This window comes from Mustelus asterias, chromosome 8, assembly GCF_964213995.1.
Source record: "Mustelus asterias chromosome 8, sMusAst1.hap1.1, whole genome shotgun sequence".
Classification (NCBI taxonomy): Eukaryota; Metazoa; Chordata; class Chondrichthyes; order Carcharhiniformes; family Triakidae; genus Mustelus; species Mustelus asterias.
Window position 1 is genome coordinate 120,131,930 of NC_135808.1, and position 27,743 is coordinate 120,159,672.

At 44.5% G+C, this 27,743-nt stretch overlaps 1 protein-coding gene across 1 annotated transcript; it reads left to right on the top strand.

The window, feature by feature from the left end:
* The first annotated feature begins 1,609 nt into the window (after window positions 1–1,609).
* gclm (glutamate-cysteine ligase, modifier subunit) lies at window positions 1,610–27,709 on the top strand. The gene is made up of 7 exons (XM_078218863.1): window positions 1,610–1,804; window positions 1,952–2,017; window positions 7,878–7,962; window positions 11,156–11,212; window positions 20,953–21,155; window positions 23,276–23,390; window positions 25,819–27,709. The coding sequence occupies exons 1-7, from the start codon at window positions 1,670–1,672 to the stop codon at window positions 25,986–25,988; spliced, it is 831 nt and encodes a 276-aa protein (XP_078074989.1). The 5' UTR covers window positions 1,610–1,669; the 3' UTR covers window positions 25,989–27,709.
* Window positions 27,710–27,743: the final 34 nt, after the last annotated feature.

Sequence of the window (27,743 nt, forward strand, 5' to 3'; positions counted from 1 at the left end):
CGGGAGACGGTGACGCAATTAAGGCGGAGCCTGTACTGGTTGGCGGGGGAGGGGTCGTGCGCGAAGTCGAGCGACGAGAGAGGGCAGTGATGCTGTTTTGGGGGCGGGACCGGTGCTAGGGGCAGGGTCAGGAGGTGGTGGCGTTGCTCTGGGCGGGGTCATGAGGCAGTGACGTTACTCTGGGCGGGGATGATGTGGAGATGCCGGCGTTGGCCTGGGGTAAGCACAGCAACAAGTCTCACAACACCAGGTTAAAGTCCAACAGGGTTATTTGGTAGCAAAAGCCACACAAGCTTTCGGAGCTCCAAGCCCCTTCTTCAGGTGAGTGGGAATTCCCAAATAAACCTGTTGGACTTTAACCTGGTGTTGTTAAACTTCTTACTGTGTTTACCCCAGGCCAACGCCGGCATCTCCACGTTCTGATTCCAAACAGGGCACAAAGACCACCAGGCAAGAGTGTTCTCTTCCTGTTGGGGAATGCTTCAGCGGTCACGGGCATTCGGCCTCTGATCTTCGGGTAAGCGTTCTCCAAGGCGGCCTTCACGACACACGACACGCAGAGTCGCTGAGCAGAAACTGATATGATGTGGAGATGCCGGCGTTGGACTGGGGTAAACACAGTAAGAAGTTTAACAACACCAGGTTAAAGTCCAACAGGTTTATTTGGTAGCAAAAGCCACACACTGATAGCCAAGTTCCGCACAGATGAGGACGGCCTCAACCGGGATCTTGGGTTCATGTCACACTATCTGTAATCCCCACAACTTGCCTGGGCTTGCAAAATCTCACTAACTGTCCTGTCTGGAGACAATACACATCTCTTTAACCTGTGCTTAACCCTCTCTCCACTCACATTGTCTGCACCTTTAAGACTTGATTACCTGTAAAGACTCGCATTCTAATCATTATTCATGTAAATTGAGTTTGTGTCTTTGTGCCCTGTTTGGAATCTGAACTCCCACCCACCTGATGAAGGAACAGCCTGTTCCGAAAGCGAGTGGCTTTTGCTACCAAATAAACCTGTTGGACTTTAACCTGGTGTTGTGAGACTTCTTATTGGAGGGCGGGGCCAGGGTTGCGGGGCGGGGCCTGCGCTGGGGGGCGGGGCTAAGGTTGCGGGGCGGGGTCTGCGCTGGAGGGGCGGGGCCTACGCTGGGGGGCGGGGCTAGGGTTGCGGGGCGGGGGCAGCGCTGTGGGGGCGGGGCTTGCGGTGCGGGGCCTGCATTGGGGGGCGGGGCTTGCGGAGCGGGGCCGGCGTTGGGGGGCGGGGCCTGCGTGGGGGGCGGGGACTGCTCAGGGGACGAGGACAGGGTTGCGGGGCGGGGCCTGCGCTGGGGGGCGGGGCCGGGGGGGCGGGCGGGGGCCGGGGTTGCGGGGGGGCGGGGACTGGGTTGCGGGGCGGGGACTGGGTTGCGGGGCGGGGCTTGCGCAGGGGGCGGGGACAGGGTTGCGGGGCGGGGCCGGGGTTGCGGGGGGGCGGGGACTGGGTTGCGGGGCGGGGACTGGGTTGCGGGGCGGGGACTGGGTTGCGGGGCGGGGACTGGGTTGCGGGGCGGGGACTGGGTTGCGGGGCGGGGCCTGCGCAGGGGGCGGGGACTGGGTTGCGGGGCGGGGCCTGCGCTGGAGACGGCGCCGGCAGGCGGTTCGGGGGAAGCGGGAGGCATTCGCCATGTCGTGCTGCGAGGTGCAGATGGAGGGCGGTAAGCAGCTCTTCGCTCAGGCGTCTGCTGTCTCCATCCACACCGGTAACATCGTCAACTGGAGCCGGCTCAAGAAGAAGTGCCCCAGCTCGCCGAGCGAGGAGGTGAGCTGGAGGCTGCGGGGTGGGTGGGAGGCCGCCGGGCAGCTCAGGCCGCGGGGACAGGCTCCTGTTGAGCGGCGCTGCTGTCAGCCTGGAGCAGGCCCTGGCCTGACCCCTCACTCACTGACTGACTGACTGTCTCTCTTGCAGTTACAGGATTGTATTCGGGAAACTCTGGAGAAATGGTGTTGTCAGGTTAGCCCCGAGCTGCTGAAGGTGAGTGAGCTGTGTCTTCACACTGAGAACTGCCTGATTATAACATCTGCATTGGTCTCACCCCGGTTATAGTGGCTGCTTCTGAGGCAAGGAGTCCGTGTTGACAATAAAACACCACCTTACACAGAACCATCCCACACAGGAGGAAGCCATTCGGCCCCTCGTGTTTTGATTTGATTTATTATTGTCACATGTATTAACATACAGAGAAAAGTATTGTTTCTTGCGCGCTATACAGACAAAGCATACCGTTCATAGAGAAGGTAAGGAGAGAGTGCAGAATGTAGTGTTACAGTCAGAGTTAGGGTGTAGAGAAAGATCAACTTAATGCAAGGTAAGTCCATTCAAAAGTCTGACAGCAGCAGGGAAGAAGCTGTTCTTGAGTCGGTTGGTACGTGACCTCAGACTTCTGTATCTTTTTCCCGAAGGTGGAAGAAAGAATGTCCGGGGTGCGTGGGGTCCTTAATTATGCTGGCTGCATTGCCGAGGCAGCGGGTAGTGTAGACAGAATGAATGGATGGGAGGCTGGTTTGTGTGATGGGTTGGGCTACATTCACGACCTTTTGTAGTTCCTTGCGGTTTTGGGCAAGGCAGGAGCCACACCAAGCTGTGATACAATCCGAAGGAATGCTTTTTATGGTGCATCTTTAAGAGTTGGTGAGAGTTGTAGCTGACATGCCAAATTTCCTTAGTCTTCTGAGAAAGTAGAGGCATTGGTGAGCTTTCTTAACTATAGTGTCGGCATGGGGGCGACCAGGACATGTTGGTGATCTGGACACCTAAAAGTTTGAAGCTCTCGACCATATCTATTTCGTCCCCATTGCTGTAGACAGGGGCATGTTCTCATTTACGCTTCCTGAAGTCAATGACGATCTTCATTTTTATTGGCATTGAGGGAGAGATTATTGTTGCTGCACCAGATCACCAGATTCTCTATCTCATTCCTGTGCTCTGTCTCATCATTGTTTGAGATCCGACCCACTACGGTGATGTCGTCAGCAAACTTCAAAATTGAATTGGAGGAGAATTTGCCCTTTGAAAGGGCCATCCACAGAAGGACATTTAGCCCAGGTCTGGGTGACAAACCAGATTTATCTATTGGGGTGTCTGTCAGTTGTAGCTAAACTGGGAGCGCTCATCATTTTGAAAGTTGTCAGAAGTCCCATTGCAGGACCTCTAAGGAAAAATCCACACTGACAGTCTGCAGTACTGAGGGACTACTGCATTGTTACAAGTGGCATCTTTGGATGTGATGTTAAAACCTGTGTTCCCCTACAGATGGACATAAAATATCCTGTGGCAGTATTTCAAAGAAGACCTAAAGGAGTTTTTCCAGTTTGGCCTAATCCATACTTATCACTCAATCAAAATCACAAAAGCAGAATTAACTGATTGTTATCGCATTGCTGTCTGCAGGAGCTTGCTGTGTGTAAATTGGTTGCTTGATTTCTGACATTATAATAGTGATTATATGTCATTTGTCCTACAGCATTTTGGGATGTCCTGAGATTGTGATCACCATGAAAGGTGCTATTATAGATACTAGTATGTCTTCCATTAGTGTATACGTACTGTTTTTCTGAATGTTATCTTTTAAAGCCAGTGCCACTTGAAAATAGTTTTTCCTCCACTTTGTGATTTTTACATTTCTACCTCAATTGCTTCCAGCTCCAATCTGATATTGGGAGTAATCTGTGAATCTCCAGTTTCTACTTTCCTCCAAAAATGTTTTATTTTAGTTCTCCCCTCTACATAAAAACCCTTTTAAAAAATTATTTTGCAAGATAAGGGCGAAGCATTTGTTGCCCATCTCCAATTGTCCTTGAGAAATGAGTAAGAAAGTCTCTCTCGCTGTTGGGTGTAATCTTATGTCTTACTGTTGGCTTCTCTATTTCTTGGAGATTAATTTCAGGGTTAACCTGTAATATCCCAGTTTCCTTTCCTACTTCTGTTATAGAACAGACTGAGGTAGTTTATGGAACACTGCTCATCCATCAGCCATGCTTGTCGGCGGCTTGTTATAATTTGATGGGTTGTGAATTTTGCTTTCTTTAGTTTTGGAGCAGATGCCCAAGCTTAGCTTCGAACCTTGAGTTCTCAATGTCAACAAAACGAAGGAGATAGTCATTGACTTCAGGAAGCGTAAAGGAGAACATGCCCCAGTCTACAACGATGGAGACAAAGTAGAAATGGTCGAGAGCTCCAAATTTTTAGGTGTCCAGATCACCAACAACCTGTCCTGGTCCCCCCCCATGTCGACACTATAGTTAAGAAAGCCCACCATAGCCTCGACTTTCTCAGGAGACTAAGGAAATTTGGCATGTCAACTACAAGTCTCTCCAACTTCTGTAGATGCACCATAGAAAGCATTCTTTCTGATTGTATCACAGCTTGGTATGGCCCCTGCTCTGTCTAAGACCACAAGAAACTACAAAGGGTTGTGAACGAAGCCCAGTCCATCACGCAAACCAGCCTCCCATCCATTGACTCCGTCTACACTTCCCACTGCCTCAGAAAAGCAGCCAGCATAATCAAGAACCCCACACACCACAAACATACTTTCCATCGGGAAAAAGGTACAAAAGTCTGAGGTCATGTACGAACTGACTCAAAAACAGCTTCTTCCCTGCTGCCATCAGACTTTTGAATGGACCTACCTTGCATTAAGTTGATCTTTCTCTACACCCTAGCTATGACTGTAACACTACATTCTGCACTCTCTCTGCACTGCTTTCCTTCTGTATGAACGGTATGCTTTGTCTATATAGCGCGCAAGAAACAATACTTTTCACTGTATGTTAATACATGTGACAATAATAAATCTTGATCTAGGCTGCAGTACTCGATGCTATGTTGTCAGTGATGCTGTCCACCTGTTCCAGCAGGTCAGGTTGGCATCACAAATTCCATGGCACCATTTGAGTTTAATTGGGACATTCTCCTAGAATTCTGGTTAAGCTTTAACCTCTGGAAACCGATTAGCTGCTGGTTCATTTTATTAGTTGTTTGTGGGACCTTGCTTACTGCAATTCATTGGATGTTAAGTTCTTTCAGGAGTCCTGAGATGCGCTATGTAAATGGAGCTAATCTGTTTCTCTCCTGTGTCTCTTTCAATAGTAGAGTGTTGTAGATGCATGGATATTGACTCTACTGGTTAACTCTAACCATGGTGACCTGTGGCACAATTGGTTGATGAAAGAAGAGAACATAGATAATGTGCAATATCCTTCTGTATTCTCTCTCTCTACGTGTTAGCAGTTTTCCCAAGTAAGCCAGAGCAGGGTGTCCAAACTGTCTGAGATCCTGGCAAGAACCATGGCAGGCATGTGTAAATCAACATTTCCAGTAAATGGCATATATGTCAAGTTACAAGGTGACAGAAATCTAGATTTTCAAGTTTGCTGGTGACACCACCGTAGTGGGTCGGATCTCAAACAATGATGAGACAGAGTGCAGGAATGAGATAGAGAATCTGGTGAACTGGCGCGACGACAATAATCTCTCTCAATGTCAACAAAACGAAGGAGATCGTCATTGACTTCAGGAAGGGTAAAGGAGAACATACCCCTGTCTACATCAACGGGGACGAAGTAGAAATAGTCAAGATCTTCAAGTTTTTAGGTGTCCAGATCACCAACAGCCTGTTTTGGTCCCCCCATGCCGACACTATATTTAAAGACCATCAACGTCTCTACTTTCTCAGAAGACTAAGGAAATTTGGTATGTCCGCTACAACTCTCACCACATTTTACAGATGCGCCATAGAAAGTATTCTTTCTCATTGTATCATAGCTTGGTATGGCTCCTGCTCTGCCCAAGACCGCAAGGAACTACAAAGAGTCGTGAATGAAGCCCAGTCCACCACGCAAACCAGCCTCCCATCCATTGACTCTTCTACACTTCCCCTGCCTCGGAAAAGCAGCCAGCATAATTAAGGACCCCACGCACCCCAGAAATTCTCTCTTCCACCTTCTTCCTTCGGGAAAAAGATACAAAAGTCTGAGGTCACATACTAACCGACTCAAGAACAGCTTCTTCCCTGCTGCTGTCAGACTTTTGAATGGACTTGCGTTGCATTAAGTTCATTTTTCTCTACACCCTAGCTATGACTGTAACACTACATTCTGCACTCCTTTCCTTCTGTATGAACGGTATGCTTTGTCTGTATAGTGCACAAGAAACAATACTTTTCACTGTATACCAATACATGTGACAATAATAAATCAAATCATTTAATCCAAGCGATTGTGGACTTTGGAAAATTGATCCGTAATGAGCTTGCATTGATTTGGCATTCTGTATTGAATGAGCTGTGACAAAATGGGATCAAAGTTAGAAATGCCTAAGAAACATCTGGAGAATATTGTTGTTTGTGTCCACTGGGACGATTCACTCTGGAAAGTTATTTGTTTCATTCATTGGCTGGTAAGACCAGTATTTATTACAAAATCCTAAGCAAGTACTGGCTGTCTGTTGCATTCTGTGTACAGAAGGTACATCCATAGTGCTGTTAAGGAGGATATTCCAGGGTTTTGACCCAGTGACAATGAAAGATTATACTTCCAATAAAAACAAAAATACCGGAAGAACTCCGGTCGGACAGTATCTGTGGAGAGAGAAACAGAGTTAATGTTTCTGGTCTGTGGCCTTTCATCAGATGCACCTTTCTGATGAAAGATTTAGAGGGAGAGGGAGATGGTGATGTTGTGGTAATGTCAGTGGACTAGTAATCCAGAAACCAAAGCTCAAGCTCTGGAAACATGGGTTCAAATCCCACCATGGCAGCTGGTGTTATTTCAATTCAATTAATAAGTCTGGGATTGAAAATTGATTGTTGTCAAAACCCATCTGGTTCAGTAATGTACTTTAGGGAAGGATATCTGCTGTCCTTATCTAACCTGGCCAATATGTGGCTACAGAACCACAGCAATATGGATGACTCTTAACTGCTCTCCAAAATGGCCTACGTAAGCTACTCAGTTCAAGCACAGTTAGGAATGGGCAACAAATGCCTGATGCTCTTGCCAGCATTGCCTAAATTCCCTGAAAGAATTAAAAATCCATTGCTGCTACCACAGCCGCAGTTTGTCAGTGGTGGATGGAGTGCCAGGTTGTGCTGTATATTATTGTACATTTTGTACTATACAAAGATATGTTGTTCTGATTGAAGTGAAAAACTGTTGTTCTGTATGTTCATTCACTGTGAAACCTCATCCTTTACTCAAGCTGGATCAGTGTGGCTCGCAGGGACTTGGGTACAAAATGCACAAATCTGGATCAGGTGACAAGATTGTTACATCACCTTTGTCCCCTCCAGCAGCTTTCCTTCCCTAAAGAACATTAATGAACTAGGTGGGTTTTTCTGACAATCCACAATCGTTTCATGGTCACCAATAGATTCTTAATTCCAGATGTTTTTTTATTGAATTCAAATTCCACCATCTCTCGTGGTGGGATTCGAACCTGGGCCCCCAGAACATTAGCTGAGTTTCTGTGTTAATAGTCTAGCGATAATACCACTCGGCCATCGCCTCCCAAACGTAATTACCTGGCACTGTGTGGCTCTCTTTCACATTGTCAACATTTACTAATTGTACTGTGGGAAAGACATTGTTAACTTTCAAAAGGGAAGGTAAATATTTACGAAGCTAACTAGGTTGTGTGTATGTAGTTCTGGTACGTGTCCTTCACCCTTTCCAGGAGGAAGTGATCACGAGGGCTTTGATCAGTTTATCAGCTTTAGTTTACACATATTTGCAGCTCGCCGCGATAAGTGGCAGAAAGCATTATCAGCGGCAGAGTTGTTTCCTGGGTGTCTCTAATCTCAATTTCAGTATCTCCCTTTTTTGCTTTGCTGTAGGAGCCACCTGCCACACTGGAATGTACCATAACTCAGGATGTCGACTCAATAAGCCCAGAGGAGAGAGAGGAAGTGAAAGTGTCAGGTAATGAAGAAGGGTACAGGTTCTGTTATTCATGGAGATTGTGTCAGCAGCTTGGAATGCAGAGGTTCGACTTAATGCAATTCATTGGCAAGAGGTCATTAGAATATTTTAAAATTCTGTTTCCTATCCCATGGCCAACCCGATTTAAGAGGATGCCAGATGAGGGAGCCTGTGGTGCAATCCAGCTGCTGGGGGCAGTCTGTGGCAGCCGAGAAGGATGGGAATCAGCATTTGAACTGAAGGAAAAACTGTGGGTGGGGTGGAAAAATGGGGTAAGATGTGTGGGATCCAGAGGGTGAACACTTCTCCTGATTGTGAGCAATGCTGGAAGCCCTTACCTGCTTGTTCTGGAAACTCCCTCCTCTCTAGGTTTCAGCCCCCGGAAATTTGACCCACAGCTGTTAAATTGAAAAGCCTGTCAAATCTAAGGATAGTAAGAAGTCTCACAACACCAGGTTAAAGTCCAACATGTTTATTTGGTCGCAAAAGCCACTAGTGGCTGTATATTGAAACCACTAACCCGTCGCCTCTCCAGCCCCAACGCCATCGTGGCTAAACCTGAAGTAAGACCATCGTGTAAAAACAAAAAATGCTGGAAAAACTCAGCCCGTCTGGCAGCATCTCTGGAGAGAGAAGCATTTAACATTTTGAGTTCAATATGACGACGACTTATGGTGGGTTAGAGTCATGTCTCACGTTTGTACCAATTCATTCCACTGTGCTTCCTTTTAATTTTATTCTTTTGTGGGACCTGTGCGTCGCTGGCCAGCCAGCATTTACTGCCCATTCCTAGTTGCTCTTGAGAAGGTGGTGATGAGCTGCTTTCTTGAAACACTGCAGTCCATGTGCTGTGGGTTGACTCTCAATTTCCTCCTTGACCACGTCTTGTTTATCGAGGAGGGGGGAGCTTAAAATTCTCTCAGAAGGTGTTTTAGAGGTGGCAACTCATTTTTTTTCCCCCTCCTTCAATTCTTTGTCCCCTTTACCGATGTGTTCTGTCCTCAGCAAAAGAACAGCATAGTCGAACCTGCCAACTTTACAGATATTGTAAACTCCGGGAGTCATTGATAAAGAACTGCCCAGGTTACTCTTCATTTACTCCATGTATCTATGTTCTAATAACTGTTGAAACATTTAAAGGGAAACCAGATGAACACAAAGGAGACAGGAACTTCAAGACGCATTGGCAGGGTGAAGTGGTGGGAGGAGGCACATATGGAACATAGCAACCTAGACCTGTTTAATAGAATGATCTGATCTGTGTAATTGATGTGAAAAATACACGACAGCTCTTGCCTTACCTTTCCAGTGCCAGCTTTCTCTTTCAGCTTTTCTCATGTTGTGTGGGGTCACCGCAAAGCTGGTTGATCAACCTTCATGTCAACCATCATTTCTTTTTGGATTTCCTGCTACTAATCCTCCACGTTTATCTGGGCTGGGGGCTAGTCATGATATGCGTTGGCTTGTAGGCGCCAGTGGCTGGGTTCCTCTGTGGCTAACAAGCCCTGGAGTAGGACTTGAACTCAGGACCTTCTGGCTTTGAGACATAAACACTACTAACTACGCCACTCAGATTACCTTTCCAGTACTAATCCTAAACCCATGATCCACATCACCAATTCATTGACTGGTGGAAGCCTCACAATAAACCCTTAATTCCTTTACTGTTCAAAAATCTATCTATCCTTGCTTAAAAACATTCAATGAGGTAGCCTCAACTGCTTCACTGGGCAGGGAATTCCACAGATTCACAACCCTTTGGGTGAAGATGTTTCTCCTCAACTCAGTCCTAAATCTGCTCCCCCTTATTTTGAGGCTATGCCCCCAAGTTCTAGTTTCACCTACTGGTGGAAACGACCTGATTGCCAACCAAAACAACACCCATTTATCCCCATTCTTTGCTTTCTGTTAGTTAACCGATCCTCTATCCATGCTAATACATTACCCGTTACACCATGCACCTTTATCTTATGCAGCAGCCTTTTGGGTGGCACCTTGTCAAATGCCTTCTGGAAATCCAGATACACCACATCCAGCGGTTCCCCGTTGTCACCGCGCTCATAATGTCCTCAGAATTCCAGTGAATTAGTTAAACAGACCTGCTTTTCATGAACCATGCTGCGTCTGCCCAGTAGGACAATTAATTTATGATTTTATTTTGAAGCTTGTCGAGTGAATCTGTTTCCATTCTCCGATTAAACTGTTTCCACTGATGGCTTAACCAATGTACTGTGCAGATTCAACATCGTTTCAATGCTTTAATATTCAATGTCCCCAAACAATCAAATACCTTTTCCCTTTTTATGCCCTTTCAGCTTTCATTTGTGTCTCCATCCTTGGACCTCTTCTGCATTTCACTGATACTTTCACCATCTGGGACATCTTTGCAATTTTTGTTCTTTTCCCTGAAATTTAACTCTGTTAAACTGCATTTTTCCTGTAAGAGTGTCTGGTCAAACTTTCAGTTAATAAAAGATTCTGACTTCTTGTGTTCCAATCAGTAAATTGGAAGCAAACACAAGCAACTTCATCTATAACAAGATACGACATTAAACCTAGTAGAACTGTGAATATTTTGAGATTCTGTACAGTTGTTGCTGTCGTTACATTTGTCGGTCTGTTCATTCTATGTGCTTGGAACAAAATATTTAAAAGTACAGCGCAGGAACAGGCCCTTCAGCCCTCCAAGCCTGTGCCGATCACGATACCCTAACTAAACTAAAAAAATACCTTCTGCCCTTACTCAGTCCATGTCCCTCTATTCCTTCCCTATTTACGTACCCATCCAGATGCCTCTTAAATATTGTTAATGTGCCTGCTTCGACCACCTCCTCTGGCAGCGCGTTCCAGGCACCCACCACTCTCTGTGTGAAAAAAATTCCCCCGCACATCTCCCTGAGACTTTCCCCCCTCGCCTCGAACCTGTGCCCCCTTTGTAATTGACACTTCCACCCTGGGGAAAAAGCCTCTGACTATCCACACTGTCTATGCCTCTCATAATTCTGTAGACCTCTATCAGGTCTCCCCTCAGCCTCCGTATTTCCAGTGAAAACTATCCTGCTTTATTCAATCTCTCCTCATAGCTTTTAATACTTTCATTTGCTGTCTGCAATCTTTTGCAAACGGAAAAAAAATGTTATCAGGAATCTTATCTGTTGCATTGATCAAATCATATGCTTTTTTTTAAACGCAGCAAAGCTTTTTCTCAGTGACCCTGACTCCTCGGGTATCAAGGATGCTGTGAAAAAAGGTGAGTGCCAAAATTGAGGTACGTTTGCTCTTCAGTGTGCGTTGTTCTGTTTGCATCGTTTTAAATGTATAGCCATGTTTAGAAATAATCAAACCAGCTACGATGTTAGTAGGCATTCATTCAAGTGATCGATCAGCTTAGTAATAGTGAGTACAGTGAAGAAGGGAGTCTGTGCTGGATGCTGTTGGTTATCGTGTTTTTATCCAATAGTTGTGGATTCTTGTGGTGTAGATGTGGATGCGACTGTTCCTGGTCACGTGGGCTTTCACTGCCCTGGATCAAATTTCACCTTCGAAAGAAAACTGACAAACATAACACAATCATCTCGATGCAAACAATTAATTGCACAACTGATCAAGTGCATTTATAGTAAAGATTCAGTAAAGTTTATTTATTAGTCACAAGTAGGGCTTATATTAACACTGCAATGAAGTTACTGTGAAAATCTCGTCGCCACACTCCGGCGCCTGTTCGGGTACACTGAGGGAGAAATTAGCATGGCCAGTGCACCTAACCAGCAAGCCTTTCGGACTGTGGGAGGAAACCGGAGCACCCGGAGGAAACCCACGCAGACACGGGGAGAATGTGCAGACTCCACACAGACAATCACCTGAGGCCGGAATTGAACCGGGTCCCTGGCGCTGTGAGGCAGCAGTGCTAGCCACCGTGCCACCCAATTCATTACTGTAAAGGGGCGTTTTTTCAAATAACAAACGTACAACCTCTGAAATGTAATTTCATTCCCATATATTCACCAGGGTACAACATAAAAACGTTAGTTGGTCTGCCATCTGTTCTGATGGCAATATGTGTCCTGGATTTTAAACACTAAGTTAATTAGCCAACATACAAATGGAACATCACACTGGTCTTTTTTCTGCCACATCTAAGTGACTCGTGAAACCAACCAGAAGGAATACTTGAGAAATTTTGCCACTTGCGTTATCGTCAGGTCCATTTGTTGTATAAATTGGATATTGTAAAGAGGCCCGTGAGGTGCCTATGCACAAATAAGGAGGTTCACCTTAAGTATGACTTACAAAAGCAAATCTTCCTTTGTAAATATGTGAAAGAGTAGTAAGATTTTTATAACTGTTGGCATAAACGCAGTGAGTCAATAAATATTTTAAAAATCATAGAAGAAGAATCCCTATAGTGCAGAAGGAGGCCATTCGGCCCATCAAGCCTGCACCTACAACAGGCCCTATTGTCGTAACCCCACATATTTACCCTGCTGGTCCCCCTGACACTAAGGGGCAATTTAGCATGGCCAATGGACTTAACCCGCACATCTTCGGACTCGGAGGAAACCCAAGCACCCGGAGGAAACCCACGCAGACACGGGGAGAACGTGCAAACTCCACACAGACAGCCACCAAGGCTGGAATTGAACCCGGGTCCCTGGAGCTGTGAGGCAGCCGTGCTAACCACAGTGCAACTCTTCTTAATATATTGAGAGAGAGAATTCCTCCTATGAAAAAGTTTCGAATGGTGTGTAAAGTCTTGATGGGAGGAATTTCTGGTGCAGATCTTTCATGAGTGAGTAATATTCCTTAGGTCTTTGGTCAGTACATACTCTAATCATTGAGAGTTAACAGTGACATTAAAAATGCGATTTATAAAAACAGGTTCTAACTTGAATCAATCTCTGAACTCAAGATGCTTACACTTCATATGCTGTACATCTCACATCAGTTTAAAAACCAGTCTGTTCTATATCCGGAAATAAAATGTGCTGTAAATACTCAGCAGGTGTGACAGTATCTATGGAGAGAAAGTGTTTGTGTTTCAGGTTTATGACCTGTGAATGGAACTGGGAAAATTTTAAGATGCAGCAGTGTGTACTATCTACAAGATGGCAATTCACCAAAGATCCGTAGACAGCACCTTCCAAACCCACGACCACTTCCATCTAGAAGGACAAGGGCAGCAGATACATGGGAACACCACCATCTGCAAGTTCTCCTCCAAGCCACTCACCATCCTGACGTGGAAATATATCACCGTTCCTTCGCAGTCACTGGGTCAAAATCCTGGAATTCCCTCCCTAATGGCATTGTGGGTCATGCACATGGACTGCAGCGATTCAAGAAGGCAGCTCACCACCACCTTCTTAAGGGCAACTAGGAATGGGCAATAAATGCTGTAAGAGTTTTAACAACACCAGGTTAAAGTCCAACAGGTTTATTTGGTAGCAAATGCCATTAGCCTTCGGAGCGCTGCTCCTTTGTCAGATGGAGTGGAAATCTGCTCTCAAACAGGGCACAGAGACACTGTGTCTCTGTGCCCTGTTTGAGAGCAGATTTCCACTCCATCTGACAAAGGAGCATGGCATTTGCTACCAAATAAACCTGTTGGACTTTAACCTGGTGCTGTTAAAACTCTTACTGTGTTTACCCCGGTCCAACGCCGGCATCTCCACATCAATAAATGCTGGCCAGCCAGCGACGCCCATGTCCCACGAATGAATAAAGAAAAAATGCAATCGGATTTTAAGCAAATGCAGACTCTGAAACGGGAGGAAAGAACCAAAGGGAAGGCCTACAATATGGTGCAGGGGTCAAAACGTCTTCAAGGGCTTTTTTTTTAGGAAAAATTAGCCTGGCTTAATTTTCACAAGGTCTACTTTTTGATTTTTGGGCTTTTACTTTATGATTTTCGGGAGCTTCTGTTTGATTTCCACTAAATCCTTAACTAAGTGATATGAGTTTACAAACTCGAAACCTCCCACAAGCAGAAAATTGATAACCCGATACTCTCTTTTTGGAATGTCACTCTCCACACGGGATGGTGAGGAGGGGAAAGCGGGGCAGGGAAGGCAGGGGTGTGATCTTGGAGATGCCACCATCCTTTCTCCTCATGACCTATGATTGCTCCTAGCTTCTGAGGGAGACACTTTCTTACCTCTGCTGGCTTGAAGGATACTGTATGAAATGATATTTGGACAGCCTTAAATCCAGTTCCCACTGGATTTGGGGCCCTCTAGGCCAGCAAATACCGTCCCAGATTGCCAACCTCAATCCGACAGGCCACATGAATGGCTGCTGTGCAAAGGTCTCACTCACCATTGAACAGTCACCTTCACTTGGCAGAGTGCTCCCTCGTCCATTTAAAATTAGTTTTTTCTGTCTTTGGCCCACTCAATGGGGTTTCCATGGCCAGAAAAAGCATTAGCATTATGAGTATTTTTTTCAGCGGCTATTAAACCAGGCACTGACAAAATGCTGTGAAACAGACACGAGTATTTCAGAAGTAATTGAAGCCACATCTCTGGCAATGTATCCCAGTGTTGTGGCATCCCAGACAAGCTGCACCATGTCTACCACAATGCATCCAGAAGCGCACAACCTGCTCTGTTGGCAGCTTTCTCTCTCTTTCCTTTTCAAACTGAGAAGGGAAACTTTCAAAATCGAAGACTCCACCTGCCAGGGGAAATATTTGGCTAGTGCTGCTGGGAAGCAAAGGTAACCTCACACCATCCATCCCCGCCCCCCGTTTCCCCCAACAAGTTCTGCCAGCCCCAGGCCTGAAGGAGCAAAATTTCATTTCCAATGATCCCCTCGCCTCTAGGTGCTGAACATGATGGGCCGAATGGCCGCTTTTGCACTGTATGATTCACATGTACTGGGATACAGTGAAAAGTATTATTTCTTGCACGCTATACAAACAAAACATATCAGCCATAGGGGAGAAGAAAAGGAGAGGGTGTAGAATTTAGTGTTGTGGTTACAGATAGGATGTAGAGAAAGATCAGCTTAATATATGGTAGGTCCATTCAAAAATCTGATGGCAGCAGGGAAGAAGCTGTTCTTGAATTCGTTTGTACGTGACCTCAGACTTTTGTATCCTTTTTCCCGACGGAATTGGTGCTGGCGCAGCTGAAAGTCACCTCCATGGTGGCAGCAGGAGCACCCAGACTAACTGCTCCTTCACCTCCCTCCAGCCCTTCATAGAATCATAGAAACCCTACAGTGCAGAAAGAGGCCATTTGGCCCATCGAGTCTGCACCGACCACAATCCCACCCAGGCCCCAGCCCCATATCCCTACATATTTACCCGCTAATCCCTCTAACCTACGCATCTCAGGACTCGAAGGGGCAATTTTTAGCATGGCCAATCAACCTAACCCACACATCTTTGGACTGTGGGAGGAAACCGGAGCACCCTGAGGAAACCCACGCAGACACGAGGAGAATGTGCAAACCCCACACAGACAGTGACCCAAGCCGGGAATCGAACCCAGGCCCCTAGAGCTGTGAAGCAGCAGTGCTAACCACTGCGCTACTGTGCCGCCCAACATGACTTATTGATCCTCCAGTCGTGGACTGTCTCTCTGGAGGAGCGGCAAGAGCAGGAGGGAAGGAACAAGTCATTGGAGGGCTGGAGCAGTGAGCGTGGAAGACAGAATCTGTTTGTCTCTCGTGCTCGCTCCGACTCCAATCAGAATACAGGCCGGGGCGGGGTGACCTTTCAATTTGAAATTTTCACTCCTATCTTTGATTTTTCGTGGGCTGTTTGTGATTTCCTGAGGACAAATTTTCCTGTGTGTTTTGAACCCTGATAGGGTGAAAGGCAGAAGCGATGTAATAAGGAAAAAGGTTTGTGGTGCAACAGTAATGTAGAGAGAAATAGTTAGCACTTCAGGTCAATGGCCTTTCAACAAAACTGGAAAAATATTACAGATGCTGCAAGATTTGCTGAGAATTGCAGACTTTTGCAGTTTCAGACTTGCAAGACTTCCAGCATTTTCTGTTTTTATTTCCCTTTTCTGGCATCTGCGGTATTTTGCTCTGCTGTCTTCTGTTCCGGAGCTCTGTTTGTTTTTATATGCAAGGATCAGGTGATTGCAGTATTTAAATATTCATGTCCCTATCATTTTGCCTGTAACATTATTCCCTGCTAATTTAGCACTGTTATCTGTTGCAAATGCAAACACGGGTTGTTTGTGCTTGGAACATGCACTGAACCAAGCTTGGGAGTGTTCAAATCCCAGATGGTTCAGCGCTGCTGCTGAGGTCATTCCAAATGATGCATTTTTTTCTGGGACCATTAAATCATTAAATTTAATATAATCTGAAAATATATTCCATAATGCCGTGGGGCGGCACGGTAGCACAGTGGTTAGCACTGCTGCTTCACAGCTCCAGCGACCTGGATTCGATTCTCAGCTTGGGTCACTGTCTGTGTGGAGTTTAACAACACTAGGTTAAAGTCCAACAGTTTTATTTGGTAGCAAAAGCCACACAAGCTTTCGGAGCTCTTAGCCCCTTCTTCAGGTGAGTGGGAATTCTGTTCACAAACAGGGCATATAAAGACACAGACTCAATTTACATGAATAATGGTTGGAATGCGAATACTTACAGCTAATCAAGTCTTTAAGATACAAACAACGTGAGTGGAGAGAGCATCACGACAGGCTAAAAAGATGTGTATTGTCTCCAGACAGAACAGCCAGTGAAACTCACATTCTCCTCGTGTCTGCATGGGTTTCCTCCGGGTGCTCCGGTTTCCTCCCACAGTCCAAAGATGTGCAGGTTAGGTTGATTGGCCATGCTAAAAAAAAAATTGCCCTTAGTGTCCTGAGATGCGTAGGTTAGAGGGATTAGTGGGTAAAATATGTAGGGATACGGGGGTAGGGCCTGGGTGGGATTGTGGTCGGTGCAGACTCGATGGGCCGAATGGCCTCTTTCTGTACTGTAGGGTTTCTATGATTCTATGATAATTAACAATTTAAAAAACCTGGGAGCCACTGCAAACCATCTGTCTAATTGAGGAGTTCAATTGGCACTTGGTTTATAATTTATATCGGAGAGCTGCGATTTGGCCACGGCCTTGAAATAACGCTGATGTTTGTGATTACTGTGTAGGGTAAGCACACAAACACGGTTTGCAATGTACTAGCTGAATGGCATATGGCGGCACAGTGGTTAGCACTGCTGCCTCTCAGCCCCAGGGACTCGGGTTCGATTCCCGGCTTGGGTGGCTGGCTGTGTGGAGTCCGCACATTCTCCCCGTGCCTGCGTGGGTTTCCTTTGGGTGCTCCGGTTTCCTCCTGCAGTCCAAAGATGTGCGGGTTAAGTTGATTGGCCATGATAAATCACCCCTAGCAGGGATTAGCAGGGTAAATATGTGGGGTGACGGGAATAGGGCTTGGGTGGGATTGTGGGCGGTGCAGACCCGATGGGCCAAATGGCCTCCTTCTGCACTGTAGGGATTCTATGATTAATTTACGATGATATTCAAACAGAAGGACCAAAATTGTGGTGACATTTGTAGGTGATTAGCTAGAAAACATCTCTTGCAGTAAGATTTTCTAAAAACTGGACCTTGTAAATATTTAAGAGTCATAGAGATATACCGCACAAAAACAGGCCCTTCGGCCCAACTCGCCCATACCAACCAGGTTTCCTAAACTGAACTAATTCCATTTGCCTGCATTTTGGCCCATGTCCCTCTAAACCTTTCCTATCCACATACCTGTACAAATGTCTTCTAAATGTTGTATTTGTAACCAGCTCTACCACCTCGTCTGGCAGCTCATTCCATATACGCACCACCCTCTGTGGCAAAAGTTGCCCTAGGTCCCTTTTAAATCTTTCCCCTCTCACCTTAAACCTATGCCCTCTAGTTTTGGACTCCCTTACCCTGGGGAAAAGACCTAGGCTATTCACCTTATCTACGTCCCTTGTGATTTTTTTAAAAATTCATTCATGCGACATGGGAGTCACTGGCTGGCCAGCATTTATTCCCCATCTCCAGTTGCTCTTGGAGGGCAGTTGACAGTCAACCACATTGCCGTGGCTCTGGAGTTGCATGTAGGCCAGACCAGGTAAGGAGAGCAGATTTCCTTCCCTAAAGGACATTAGTCAACCAGATGGGTTTTTCCAACAATCGACAATGGTTTCATGGTCATCATTAGATTCTTAATTCAAGATCGTTTTTACTGAATTCAAATTCTACCATCTGCCGTGATGGGATTCAAACCCAGGCCTCCAGAACATTAGCTGAGTTTCTGGATTAATAGTCTAGCGATAATACCACTAGGCCATTGCCTCCCCTTTATAAACCTCTATAAAAACTGCATGTTCTAAGCAGGCCGTCTTGAAATGTGTTTTTGGAGAAAATGTTCTATTTATGACTATGATTTGCAGGTCATTTGAAACACTCTTCTATTTGAAGGACACAATTAATGTGTCATTTTAGAATGGAGATACTGCTGGCAGGTAAAAATATCACAAGGATGGCTATTGGCTCCCATGATTACAAGAACAAGGCCAGGTCGCTCCAGTGCCTGGTGTACTTGGAAGTGTTTATTTGCCTGCTTCCTGTAATGTTCATTGTTCATATCTGCCTTTTATGTGAAGGAGGATACCACTTGACTGTGTATTTCTTGGTTCCTAGTGGTTTACACTTTTCTTTTACAAAGTTAACTTGCAATGTACTCTTGTGTTGCACAGCCAGAGGTTTGCTACAGAAAGCATGATCTCATAGAATCCTGCAGTGCAGAAGAAGGCCATTCGGCCCATCGAGTCTGCGCCGACAACAATCCCACCTAGGCCCTTTCACCATAACCTCGTGCATTAACCCGAGCTAGTCCCCCTGACACTAAGTGGCAATTTAGCATGGCCATCCACCTAACCCACACATCTTTGGACTGAGAGAGGAAACTGGAGCACCCGGAGGAAACCAATGCAGACACGGGGCTGCCATCTGGCAGTATACCAGTGAGCCAGTCCAATTCCATATATTTTGTTTGAAAGAGCTAGTTTTCCTAAAAGTGGCTTCCAGTGAGATAGTAGCCATAATGTTTGTATTCTAGAAAAGCCAGTTAATGTGGTAGTCTCTAGAAAAATGTTGTAAAGTTTTTAATGCCATAAAGATGCATAGAACCATAGAAAAGTTACAGCACAGAAGAAGGCCATTCAGGCCATCTTGTCCATGCCAGCCTGAGGACATCCAGGTGCCCTTTCTAACCCCACCTTCCTGCACTTGGCCATAGCCCTGCAGCCTACTGCCCTTCAGGTGTAGATCCAGGTACTTTTTAAAACAGTTTAGGGTCTCTGCCACTAACTCGGACAGCAAATTCCAGACACCCACCACCCTCACATAAAAAAGATCTTCCTCATGTCCCCTCTACACCTACTGCCACTTATCTTGAATCCATATCCCCTGGTTCTAGAATTCTCCACGAAGGGAAACAATTCTATCCTGTCCACTCCATCTCTGTTTGAATTTAAATTTATTCATTTGTGACATTTATTAATGACCACCCAGCTGTTAAAAGGCGCCTGCTGTTACTACATTCTTATTGGTCTTCTGCTAAACTGCAAATTTGCAACAAAAGTGCCAAGTGCGCTTTGAATTTACTTCCCAATATTGTCAAAACTTTCAACGTGTTGATCCGTGGGTTTTTTGTTTCCCCCTCCAGAGTGCTAGTTTTAAGTTACATAAGGTGAGCTTCCTCATGAAGATCAGCAATCTTCTATTCTACTAAAAATTGCTGAATAAAAGAGACATGTCAAAGTTTTTTTTCTTGCACTCATCAGGACACTTCTCAAAAATACCAATGCACGGGGAAAACAACAATTTGAACTGAATGAGAAGACAGCTGATTGGTTGGTAAGTAGAGGTGTCACAATGGAAAATGCACTAGTTGATGGTGACTGATAGATAACTGCCAACCTTTGTTTGAAATCTAAACCAAGCAGTTTGACCCTCATTGGTCAAGGCATTGTCCTGAGGAATGAATCAGCAAAGGGCTGTCACTTACATTGTTTAGCTGAAACAGGCACAGGAATGTTGTCCAATCGCAAAATCACACCTAACATTGGACACTTTTGAGTTTTGCAAGCATGGGCTAGTTAGGGTACAGTCTGTAATGTGCCCATTGTAAACAGCAGCTGGGACATGCTTTTTGATATGATCTGCCAGTCTTCAGCATGTATGGCCTACACACCTAGCATCACACTAGCATTGAAATTCATTACTTGAGTGGGCCATACTAAATAACCCTCGGTGTTAAGAATTATGTTGACAACCGAGATTGTCAGTTGGGCTTGCACATTTGCATGTACTGGAAGCTAACTATATTAATATACAATACCCTGTTCTTTGAAGACAGAAATAACATGCACACATTGCGTCTGCTTCAGCTAAATAAAATAAGTGACAGCCCTTTGCTGATTCATTGTCCAGGGCTTGACCAATGGGGGTCAAGCTGCATGGTTTAAATTTCAAACAATGCTTGGCAGTTATCTGTTAGTCACCATCAACTGATGCATTCTCCATGGAAAAGCCTCTACCAATCCAACTTCATTTGCCAACCAATCAGCATTCTCTTTTTTTTTGTTTTCCCCCGATATTGGTATTCTTGTGAAGTGTCCTGATGCGTGCAAGAAAAAAGCTTCCCCGTCTCTTTTTGTCAGCGATACTCGGGTTCTGTACTACCAAATGATTATTTCTAGTGAAAATGTTTATCAAATGTTATCACTTTCCAATTCTATGGATGCGATCTTACCGCCGGTTCACACACTCCCGCTGCAGTGAGGTTAGAGACTTTGGCAGCCTCCATTCACTGCGGCAGAATGGGAAAATCCCATCGGCGTGAACGGTGGTTAAGATTCCAGCCTATATTGTTTTACCAGCTATCTTTTTTTTGAGGAGAATAAAGGTATTCATTAACATTAAAGGTTTAAAATGTTGTTGCCCTGGAAATAACCTGAATTTTGTATTTAATGCAGCCTGTTCAGCACTTGCAGTGTCACAGCTGGACTCTGTGATTATTGCTCCTCCGCCACTCGAAGATGGAGCTAGTCTTTCTCTCTCACACCTGCAGCCATATTGGGAAGAACTGGAAACTCTTGTCCAAAGTCAAAGCATTGTAGCAATTGGTACATCGGATTTGGATAAAGTGCTTTTAGAGCAACTCTATCAGTGGGCTCAGGTAATAGCAGGTTGCAATATTCTTGGACAAAGTTCTGTCCAGTGTGAGGAAATATTGTCCAAATGGATCTGGGTGTCCTTGTTCATAAGTTACTTAAAGCTAACATGCAGCAAGCAATTAGGAAGGCAAATAGCGCGTCGATCTTCATCTCAATGGGATTGAGAACAGGAGTAAAGATGTCTTGCTGCAATTGTATAAGACCTCACCTGGAATATTACGTATGGTTTTGATCTCCTTGCCTAAAGAAGGATAGATTTGCCAAAGAAGGAGTGCAACTGAGGTTCATCAGACTAATCCCTGGGATTGTCTTATGAGGAGAAATTGGAAAAACTGAGATTGATAGATTGCTAGTTTTTAAAGCCTTCAGGGGATAAGGGTGTAGTGTGGGAAAATGTTGTTGAGGTAACCTTCCACGTGGAACCTTATCAAAAGCCTTTGAAAATCCAAATATGTACTGGTTCTCCTTTATGCTACAGGTTAAATCCTCAAAAACATCAACAGGTTTGTCAAACCTGTAGATGCAGGAAGGATGTTGCCACTGGCTGGGGGGTGATAGAACCATGGGACACATAACGGATAGGATATTTAGGACTGAAATGAGGAGGAATTTCCGTGCTGTGAGGGTGGTGATTCTTTGGAATTACAGTGTTCCCACTAAGCGGCATGGTGGCACAGCGGGTTAGCACTGCGTCCTCATCGCCTGGGACCCGGGTTCAGTTGCGGCCTTGGGTCACTGTCTGTGTCGAGTTTGCATGTTCTCCCCGTGTCTGCGTGGGTTTCCCAACATCTCACCATTTATGAAATACTGTGCCTTTCTGTTTTTTCTAAGTGGATAATTTCCAACTGGGCCTGTATTCGCTAGAGTTTTGAAGAATAAGAAGTGATCTCACTGAAATTTACAAAAATGTTTTCCAGGGCGTGACAGCGTACATCTAAATAGGATGTTTGCCCTGGCTAGTGAGTCTAGAGCCAGGGAAACAGGGTCTCAGAATTCAAAACCGAGATGGAGTCACTGAGGGTGGCCAATCTTTGGAATTCTCTACCCCGAGAGCTGTGGAAACTCGATCATTTGAGCATGTTCAATCAATAGATTTCTGGATACTAATGACATCAAGGGATATGTTTAAATTTTGGCGAATACAAGTCAGTTTTCTTAATCTCTGTCCATAGGATATCCTACAATCTCATTGATCAGTCCCGTGAACCTTTGTTGCATTCCCTCTCGGCAAATACGTTCTTCCTTAGGTAAGGCAGTCTTGACAAAGCTCTATACGATTGCAGTAAGACATCTTTACTCCTGTACTCAAATCCTCTTCCAATAAAGGCCAACTGTTAACCTTTCTATTGCTTGCTGCAACTGCATATTATCTTTTAATGACTTGTGGACAAGGACACTCAGGTCCATCTGGACATCAACACTTCCCAACTTCTCTCAATTTAATAAATGACTCACCTGATGAAGGAGCAACGCTCTCAAAGCTCGTGATTCCAAATAAACCTGTTGGACTTTAACCTGGTGCTGTGAGACTTCTTACTGTGCCCACCCAAGCCAGCACCGGCATCTCCACATCATTTAATTAAAAGTCTGTATTTCTGTTTTTCCTACCAAAGTGGAAAACCTCACATTTTTTCCACATATTCTATCTGCAGTGTTCTTGCCCAGTCACTCAGCCTGTCTAAATCCCCTTGAAACCTCTTTGCATCCTCCTCCCAACTCACATTCCCACCTAGTTTTGCATCGCTAGCAAACTTGGAAGTATTACATTTGGTCCCCAGAACCAGTAATTGATAAAGGTTGTGAATAGCTGAGGCCCAAGCAGAATAAGATCAAACTTGTCCATGATATCCCAAGAGAGAAACCTCTAATTGGCTGGGTTTGTGCTGGAGAGTGGCAATTTTCAGTAAGAATTGGTTTAGAAATGCTTCACTTTAGAAGAGTGGGGGGATTGGAAATTGGCTTATTTATAAATGCTGTACTTAAATTCCCATTTTCTGTTTCTTTACTGTTATGTTTTGATTAGAAACTACAACCAGTGCAACTCGACAGAGAATAGCTTGGTGCACTGGAGTTCATTGTATTTATCTAACTGTAACAGTTCATCTTCCCTCCCCATGTCTAGGTAAAACCCAGCAGCAACCAGGTAAATTTAGCTTCCTGTTGTGTGATGCCACCAGAGCTTACTGCCTTTGCTAAAGAATATGACATCCAGTTACTGACTCACAGTGACCCTAAAGGTGAGATGTGTGTATGTGTCTGTCTTTTTGTGTGTGTGAGAGAATCTGCGTACATCTGATGTACAAATTATATTATAACTAGTGTGAGAGACAGGGGCTGGTTATAGCTTGCCCTTGGGTGTTAGTGGGGCCTTGCTAGATCAGTTTCTATCTCCAGAGCCATTTATTTTGTTCTAGCATGAAGTTGCTAATATCTGTTTTAAGTTTAAGTTTATTTTATTAGTGTCACAAGTAGGCTTATATTAACACTGCAATGAAGTTACTGTGAAAATCCGCCAGTCGTCACACTCCAGTGCCTGTTCAGGTACACCAAGGGAGAATTTAGCATGACCAGTGCACCTAACCAGCACATCTTTCAGACTGTGGCAGGAAACCGGAGCATCCGGAGAAAACCCACACAGACACGGGGAGAACGTGCAGACTCTGCACAGGCAGTGACCTGAGCCAGGAATCAAACCCAAGTTCCTGGCACTGGGGCAGCAGTGCTAACCACTGTGCCACACCCCTGCGAGCGTCCTCTCCAGGCTTGGCTGAGAAATCACATGCAAGCCCAGGAAGTGTCTCCGTGTAGCATTTAATTATCCGGAGCAGGGGATTGGGGGTAGAGGACTAGATTGGATTGAGGATTGACTGACTGATAGCAAGCAGAGGGTCAGGATAAATGGGTCCTTCTCTGGCTGGTGAAATGTAACTAGCGGGATGCCACTGGTGTCAGTCCTAGGACCTCAACTGTTTACAATCTATATAAATGATCTGCAAGCAGGGACAGAGAATAACATAGCAAAATTTGTGTATGGGTGGGAGGTAGTGAAGAGGACATAAAGATTTTACAGGCGTATGTAAATAGGCTAGGAGAATGAGCCAAAATTTGGCAGGGTTAAGTTAATGTGGATAAGTATTAGGCTATACGTTTTGGCAGAAAAAATAGAAAGGCAAATTATTACCGAAATGGGAAGCAAAGTCAAAATACGTCTGGGTGTCTATGTTCATAAATCACAAAGTCGGTGTGCAGGTAATAAAAAAGGCCAGTGGGATGTTGGTATTTATTGCAAAAGGACTGGAGTATAAAAGTAGAGAAGTGTTGCTGTAATTGTGTGGGTGTTGGTGAGACCACATCTGGAGTATTGTTTCTAGTTTTGGTCTCCTTATTTGAGGAAGGATGTTGCGGCATTGGAGGCAGTTCAGAGGAGGTTCACCGGATTGATTCCGGGATGAAAAGGGTTGACGTACGAGGAGAGATTAAACAGTTTGGGCTCGTACTGACTGGAGATTAGAAAGATGAGAGGGGATCTGGTCGAGGTATATAAAATTTTAAAAGGGATTGATAAAGTAAATGTGGACCAAATGTTTCCTCTTATGGAGCAATCTAGAACAAGAGGTCACGGGTATAGGGTGAGAGGCGGTAGATCTAAAACTGAGATGAGGAGGAACTACTACTCAGAGGGTGGTGAATTTGTGGAACTCGCTGCCCCATAGAGCAGTAGAGTCTGAATCGTTGAATGGTTTCAAGAAGGAGATAGATATATTTCTAATTTTTTTTTTAAATGACAAAAGGGTGATGGCAACAGGCGGGGAGGTGGATTTGAGACCAGGGAGAGATCAGCCATGATCTGATTGAATGGCAGAGCAGGCTCGAAGGGCTGGATTTGCCTACTCTTGCTCCTAATTCCTATGTTCCTATTTAACACAACAACCGAGTCTCGACCTTTTCCTCAGCAGGCAGCCATGTGTATATCACAGGAATCCTGACTGAATGTTCACTCCAGAGTCTCTTCAGTGCCTTTCCAAATGTGCTGTTAAACTGCAGGTTCTAGTGGTTCAGGTGGATTCCAAGGTGCCATGATAATAAGAAAAGTATGTGGTTATCCTTAAGTCTTGGCCAATATTGCACCAACCATTTAAATACATCCTGGCTGTGAGATCCTCCCTGCACAATAGCAGGCTCACCATCACCTTGAGGACAATTGGGATTGGGCAATAAATGCTGGCCTTGCTAGTAATGCCCATATCTAAAGAATTATTTTTAAACAATAACCACCACATTTCTTTTACACAGAGGATGGTGGGTGCCCAGAACTCGTTGTCGGGGGAGGTAGTGGAAGCAGATACGTTAGTAACTTTCAAGGGGCATCTGGACAAATACATGAATAGGATGGGAATAGAGAGATATGGTCCCCTGAAGGGTAGGAGGTTTTAGTTCAGTCGGGCAGCATGGTCGGCGCAGGCTTGGAGGGCCGAAGGGCCTGTTCCTGTGCTGTAATTTTCTTTGTTCTTTTACATTAAATTGCTACATTTTAAATTCTTCACAAGTGAAGCATTTGGATTGTTTTCAGGGACTTAACGGCATTATATAAATGTAAGTATTTTTTATTTTGTAAAGCACCGAGCTGGCTGCAGTAACTGTTCCCTTTCTTTCCTTTTCTTTAAGAACTGATACCCATGTTAAGTTTTCAAGAGGCTGTGATTGCCAGCATTCAAGACAATCTGGCGTATGAATGGATAACAAAGTGGGTGCTGCGCTATTCAGTAATTGTTAAAAGCAGAGGAATTATTAAATCCAAGGGCTACCTTGTATACGCTAAAAGAATTCATTACTAGGCTCATCTTTGACAAGAAGCCAGCTGATTGGAATAGCACTTTTATAAACCAATTTATGCATGATACGCAAAAGGAAGAAATCTTAGAAGCTGCACTATTGACCAAATGCCTTTTGATCCTTTTTTGATGATTTATTACTGGGTCCAAGACAAACTTAAAAAAGGAAAAAAAATTCAGAGTTGAAAAGAATGCATTGTAAAACCAGATTGTGTTTTGCCTACTCTAAACTGTTTCTACCTGTTGATTTAACTAACTGTTCTGTTAAATTCCTTTTTTTTTCTTTGAAGTATTTTTGGTTTAAAGCTATGAGAAGGATGCATTTACTTTTTGTAGTTCATTTTTTTTTGGGAACAAGACCTGGGTACTTGTTCAGAAGACACTAACAAACAATAACAAAACCTTCAGACAAGTGCAGATTTGAGGTCCACAACTTACCTGAACTAGCGTCAGCCTGAATCCTTGAGTTCGATGTGCTGCTGGCAAATGCCTAAGTCATTGCTATTTATGCAGCTAAACCTTTTCTATTTCAAAGTAGGGTTTTCATTAACCCTAAGTACTTGAACCTGTGCTATTGCTTCTAACATGAAGTTTGGGGTTTTGTTATGGCAATGTTTTAGAAAATAACATTTTATCTTTTTTTTTTGAAAATCTGCTGCTGTGTATCTCACAAACCTTGATGTACAGTTACCGATATTTTGTGATGGAGTGAAACATTTCCACCTCCCTCCCACTTGCCTGTGTCATTCTCCATTCTTCAGATCAGCTAAGAGAAGGATGTGTTTGAATGTGTGAAATCCAATGGTATGTAAAGGATAGACAAGTGGACTATACTGCTAACAGAAGCAAGCCCACAGAATAGCATGCGCCTAGCCTGGTTGGCTTCCAGCAAATCACTGACTCCTCTTGTATATTTTATTCATGCCAAATGGATTACTAATTTTTGTAGTTTAACTTCAAAAAAAATTTTAAGACAATATTGCTTTATTATGTGGTAACATGATATCACAAAAAGTTGTTGCACTCCTTGCCACCATAGTATTACTGTACTGTGATGCAGTAATTTGATAATTGGTGAGTTTGGTGTCTAGGTTGGCTGACATGCTGGTTATGAACCAAAGCAGAGTACAGAGCAAAGTTGATGGTCAAGTGATACATTACACTGGGGCTAAACAGTAATGGTGGAAATTCCTTGAGGGGCCCCTTTGTGTTGGGTGAAGTACAGTGCTGCTGTCCACTTATAATTGCAGGGATGGATGATACTACAACATGCTGCCATCTTTCTATACGCATGAATGCATCATGTGAGCCACTGTGATTTGGGGATCCAGGGGCTTTTAGGGGGAAAAAAAAGCTACTTTCAAAAATTAAACCACAAATAAAGTAATATTCAACCTACATGTTCATCGACTGGCTGTTCTTGAAGAAACTCCTGACCGTAAATCATGGGGATGCCACTCTGAAGCATTATCCTCAGCAAAAGTTGATTGAAATTGTAACTTGGGGCCACTTTTGGCCATAACTTATTGCTTTTTTTTAAACTATCAACTTTGTGCTTAACATGTTTAGGCTGAAGTACTGTATAAGCTTGAATGTATAGTAGTTCTAATGAAATGATACATATCTGGAAATAGTGAATCTATGATAAAATGTTATATTTTGTTTACTTGGCTATGTAATGGATTTGAGGTGATTTGCACATTAAAAGTGTGATCTGAACGCCTTATTGATTTTTCTGTTTATTCCACATGTTTTGCC

Coding starts and splice junctions, on each gene's coding strand:
- gclm (XM_078218863.1), top strand. CDS start 1,670: ATGTCGTGCTGCGAGGTGCAGATGGAGGGCGGTAAGCAGCTCTTCGCT. Junction 1,805..1,951: donor CCAGCTCGCCGAGCGAGGAG/GTGAGCTGGAGG, acceptor TCTCTCTTGCAG/TTACAGGATTGTATTCGGGA. Junction 2,018..7,877: donor TTAGCCCCGAGCTGCTGAAG/GTGAGTGAGCTG, acceptor GCTTTGCTGTAG/GAGCCACCTGCCACACTGGA.